The following is a 5,547-nucleotide window of genomic DNA, read 5'->3' on the forward strand; positions in this document are numbered from 1 at the left end:
AATGCCCTAGATATGAGGAAACCAAATACTAGTTCCCCCTAAATAATGAAATCATTGATTACAGTATGAGCTATACTCTATGAGGAATGTTTCCAGCACCCTGTTGAATCTATGCCACAAAGTATGACAGCTTGGAAAGCAAAATGGTGTTCAACTCGGCACTGCCAAGCTGTACCTAAAAAGTATCCAGTCAGTGTATAAACAAGCTTTAAGCACATTTAAAACCACCCCAATCCATAGTTTTTAGATTAAACTTAAAAAAGTGTCCCTCACTTTCCATATTGTTTCCCCAATGTTTATTTTCTGGTTCAACTTTAACCCTCATACAGATACCTTCTCAGTATATTCAAGAGGAATTTGTGGTCAAATCAGAGACTGGCAGTTATCCAGTATTGACTTTCTCTAGTTTTCATAATGGACTTCCCACTGGCTCAACTCCCATGAAGGTAAAATCTGTGCACACTCTTTTTGATTAAGATACGTGCAGATCCTGTGGAGACATTTAGAATTTCTCCTCATTTCTGGTGGACTTACTTTGTCCTCTTTATTCTTGCCATTTAGGTTGTGTTTGGCAGTATACAGCACTTTTAGATGATTTTCACTTAGGTGGGTGAGTTATTCAAAATGATTTACAGATGAGCTGAACCATAACAAGATTAGGAAATTTCATGGAAGTGAAAGAAAACTAAAACAAAAAGGCCTAAGAGCCCCAAATGCAATTAAGATAACTTCTAAATTATAATTAAAATCTGGCTTAAAATATCTGATAGTGTCATCCTATCCACTGTGCTGTAGAGTAGAGAAGTAAAGGGTGCAGTGAGTCATCAGAGCCACACCTGTTGGGATAAACGCCCAACAGACTGTCTACAGACACAGTTTACATGTACACAGGAAAACACTAACAAACCCCAGCTGAACAGAATTGGAACATTTTTTATAATCTTGCATCCAGCCCCCAAGAATCCCTCTAATTCAAGGCTCTCCCAGAGATAAGAGATAAGGCCAGAACCAACCAACCTATGTCAGTTGGTATTGAGACTGTCTGTCTCTAAGAGATATTCTGCCAATCATAATCGGACTTGTCTCACCATACTGCTTTCCAAACACCTATCAGTGTAAACCAAATTCTAACAAAATGAAAAGAAATCTTTGGGAAGAAGAGTTTATCTGGCCCTAAAAACAGGTATGAATTAGCAGAATGTCTCTTAGGTGTCAGAAACAGAAAAACAGAGTCAAATCCTAACCAAATGTAGGACCACAAACTGGCAATTGAACAAGGAAGACACACGAGGTCGTGGCAACCGAAAGATTAGAAGAACACGTGATCACTGTTTGAGAGGTGAGGTTAAAAGTGAGACATTTCCTCCTAAAATGTGAATCATTGAGTGAAGTAAGGAACATTTACTTTAGCTACTTCAGTTCTGTAATTCCAAATTTCTATAAGCTGAACATCTCAGGAGACGGGGCATGTCTGACTGCCTGCCATATATATGTCAACATGCTACAAACGGAGGGATTGTGAATGACCAGCGCCCATGCACACACACACACACACACACGCACACACGCACACACACGCACAATTTTATTAATTTCTATTGTTCCTTTTTCTATTATTGTTATTTAATTAAACCTTTTTCCTGTGAAAATAATAATAAAAACAAGTACACGAGAACAAAAGAAAAATCTATTTGGTTTCCAAATATTTCCAAACCTGAAAATGATGGTTATGAATCTTTTGTAGCCCTTTAAATGCATTACAGATGAATGTGTCACAAATGCAACCAGAGCCACAACTTGAAAAACCGGTTTGTTTTCAGCATGATATGACAAAAAATACATCGTGCGTGACATCCAGGAGGACTGGGTCTCTTTTTATAAATTGGTCTGGCTTAGATATGTTTACAACAGTCACCATCATGAATTCAAGGTACTCATATTTTCTAAATAGGTCATTTCTGGATCTTCTTCTTGCCTTAGTAAAGACTATGTTTTACAGTCTTGTTTCCTAGCCACACTGACCTTAATGAAGGTTACAAAAGAAAATGAGAATGTGTAACAGAACTGTTTATGTGTACAGCACACCGTAAGTCACCATGAGGACCTCTGTGGACAATCAGCAGAGATTACAAGAATCAAGCAGATGTTATGACAACAATTTATATGGAGAAAACAGCAGCTACGCCCAAACTCATTACTGTTTGTATAGTAAATGGCACACTTGCTATGTTTGGTTAGCTGGCAATGCATGCTCTTATTTCTATGTCAAAACACATTATAAACATTAACTCTAGATGAGTTTAAAAACATCTTAGTTGAAGCTGTGTATAGATCTCCTCTCTGGTTTCATTCATCCTATGGTGTAGCATCTATTATGAATGAACAGAATGTCAGAAGAGACACGTTGTTTTGTTGACTGGACAGATGGATCGAGTTTACAAATGTTGTCACTGAATTCATAAGAAGCACAACAGAATCTGTCCATCCATCCATTCTCTTCCGCTTGTCCTTATCGGGGTTGCAGGGGAGGCTGGAGTCTATCCCAGCTGCTGGGTGGGCGGAGGGGGGCATCCAGCCTGATGCAGGGCTAACACAGAGAGACAGACAACTATTTGCACTCACATTCACACCTATGGGCAATTGAGATTCACCAGTGAACCTAACTCTATTTACTGCATGTGTTTAGACTGTGGGAGGAAGCTGGAGTGCCCAGAGAGAACCCACGCAAACAAGAAAGCATGCAAGCTCCACTCAGAAAGGCCACGGCCAGGTGAGGGAGTCAGGACCTTCTTGCTGTGATGCAACATTGCTAACCACTGCTCCACGTTGCTGCCCCGCAAACACTGATTAGCTGCCCAACAGAATCTGATTCTCAGGCTTTTATTTGTTAGTTATTATTCGGAGATTAGCTGCTTTTTAACAAGTTTTCTGTCCAATCCTTAAACTGACCATTTTCAGATAAATAAGTTTTGTTTGCTTGTTAAGCCACTTAACATTGATCTATAAAACAAATATCTAACTCAAGAGATGAACCAGAACTGTGTGTTTGCACATAAAAGACAGAGGAGGGTTAAGTGAACCAGAAGCTCTTTTTGCTATAAAGGCTTATATCGTCCATGAAGCAAGACCAATTACTACAGGGAAACAAATGTTAATGAGGCATTTGACATTTAACTCCATCACACTGCCACTTTGCTCCCTGCTGCTCTGTGGAATAATAGTCAGCTCTACCGGAAAGACTGGCAGCCTTGAAGAGGATCGCTAAAATATGAGAGAAATAACTCTGTTTCTGAGAAAATCCTCCCCTTGACAAAAAGTCTGTCACTGAACATGCAAATTTACCAGAGGTTATATTCAAGTGTTCTTATGTGTGATAGAATTAGACTCTTAAAATATTTATTTGGAGCTTGATTAGTAACTGTTTTCTGTTGCATGGCTTCTTTAAACACAAGCACATGTGAGAATTTCAAATAAAAGTTTATAGAGCCTTATTTTACATATTCTGACTTAATACCTTTCTCATAAACATTATTCTGTCTTAGAACAATCCCAGTCCAACTCATTTTAATGTACTCAGTAATTCCAAGAATTTAAGGTTTGATATTTTGATATTTTATACACAAGCATGTTATGCAAAGTCACGGAAAATAACTGTCTGTTCTGTTGAGGTGTTATGATCAAATACACAACTATTGTTTCAGCCATATTCCATCTTTTTTAAAAGCTACATTTAACTCTCTGTCTTTGGTGTAATCTCAGATGTGTGAGTGATAGAGAGTGTAGAAATGAAGGTCATACCACATGTTGCCTTTAACTGTTGCACTGCTGCACTGAGCCCATCCCATAGGCAGATCCACCGCTAATTATGTGAAGGTTGGAAGCCCAGTGAAGACATCCACTTCGTCTCTGCCATTCATCTCACTTCATTCGGAGCTACAAGTTGCTGTGGCGGAGGAGAAGTGTACTTGCGCTCCAGGAGCCAGTCGTTTGCTGTCGGTCTTTGTTGTGAGTATGTTTGGAACTATGGAGTGACTGCAAATTTTCTTTATCATCATCATCATATTCATCTTTTATACAGATGCACAGAAGCAGCCTATTTCAAATATTTCCACACATGAATTATGTGGCATATCTGCTATGTGCTGCATGAATTATATTAGCACTAGAAATGACTTATAATGAATTTCCTTTTAATTATTTCTAGCAAAGTTTTTTTTTTTTTAAAGGCCTGCTGTTGCTGGCTTTTTATTTACTCGCCTATTATGAGGATCATTAAGATGGTACTCGAATGTGTTTTTTAAACTCAAAAAAACATAACAGCATCTACTTATAAAGAAAAGCTGAGATTTGAAAAACAACTAAATGTGAACTTTATGACAGATATATTGTGCGAGAGCAACATGTTAATATAAGGTGTATTTACAATCTGTGCTAGCGGATGCCGCCCCCTTGGGAGGACTGCGCTACCTCCGCTCCCCTGCCCTTCTCCTTTGAGACCCTCCCTGTTCCTCTTGCAGCTGAGACCCAGGGAGCAGAATTAACAAGCAAATTGAAACAGACTCTAACCAGCACCTCAGATACCTTCAATAATGTCTCACATTGATCATTTGTGACAAATTTTCTTTATATTGCTCTTTATAAGAGCAAACTTGTTTTCTACAACCACATTTCTTTATTGGTAATCTGTACTTTTGTGTCTTGTTTTTAAATTTGCTACATGATGGCTGATCCAAGCGGGAGAGGGCAGGATGTCTAACAACATGGCCAAGATTGCAGATGCTCGAAAAACAGTAGAGCAGTTGAAACTGGAGGTCAACATAGAGAGGATGATGGTGAGTCCACACAGACAGTGACTGGAAACAAAGCAAGGGCACAAATAAGGCAGTGTGAATTGAAAAGTCTTCAGATGAGCAAGTATTCACTTCAGTTATGGCACCACGTGTTCTTCCTTTGTACTTCACTGTGTCTCGGAAACTTTCAATAAAAAGTTACATTTTACATGCTTTTATTTATCAGATGTATTTATACTTTTGACAAAGAACTGCTTATTTGCAGCAACTACAGGTGTGTGAATCTTTATTATTGTAGATATGTGCTCCGGCTTAGAGACCCACAAATGTTCAATCAGGGTTTAGATCTGATGATGCTACTGTCCACTCCTTTTAACAGAATGCCAGCTGACAGCTTCCTTTTAAAAAGTTCTTGCATAGTTTGGAGCTATATGACCTGGTTCAATGATTTCACTCCAGCCTGGCACTGCACGCACCATCAAATCATCACACTTCCTCATATCAAGCACTCTTTCAGCCCCTCGCTCAAATGTTCTTTTTGACTTAAAGACCTTAGACTTCAGATATCACTGTGTATAGCACTTTTCCAATTTGCCTCTGTCCAATATCTGTGTTTTCCTGCTTATTTGTTCTTTCTTACTGTTATTGGCCAGTCTCAGATATCCTGGAGGGACTTCATGAGTGCCATTTAATGAGCCTGCCATCTGAAATCGAGAGACTTTAATCGACTTGTCCTCTTGCTCAGTTATGCAGAGAT

The 5,547-nt window shown here is 38.9% G+C and overlaps 1 protein-coding gene across 1 annotated transcript in view; it reads left to right on the plus strand.

The window, feature by feature from the left end:
- Window positions 1-3,872: 3,872 nt before the first annotated feature.
- The window catches only part of gng8 (guanine nucleotide binding protein (G protein), gamma 8), a 2,324-nt gene continuing 649 nt past the window's right edge, over window positions 3,873-5,547 (plus strand). Inside the window, exons 1-2 of the mRNA XM_005735404.2 lie at window positions 3,873-4,005; window positions 4,735-4,832. Coding sequence (XP_005735461.1) covers window positions 4,749-4,832 — 84 coding nt within the window. The 5' untranslated portion in view covers window positions 3,873-4,005; window positions 4,735-4,748. The remainder of the gene's footprint in view (window positions 4,006-4,734; window positions 4,833-5,547) is intronic.

This window comes from Pundamilia nyererei, unplaced genomic scaffold (genome assembly GCF_000239375.1).
Source record: "Pundamilia nyererei isolate P.nyererei 1_Seehausen unplaced genomic scaffold, PunNye1.0 scaffold00064, whole genome shotgun sequence".
Lineage (NCBI taxonomy): Eukaryota > Metazoa > Chordata > Actinopteri > Cichliformes > Cichlidae > Pundamilia > Pundamilia nyererei.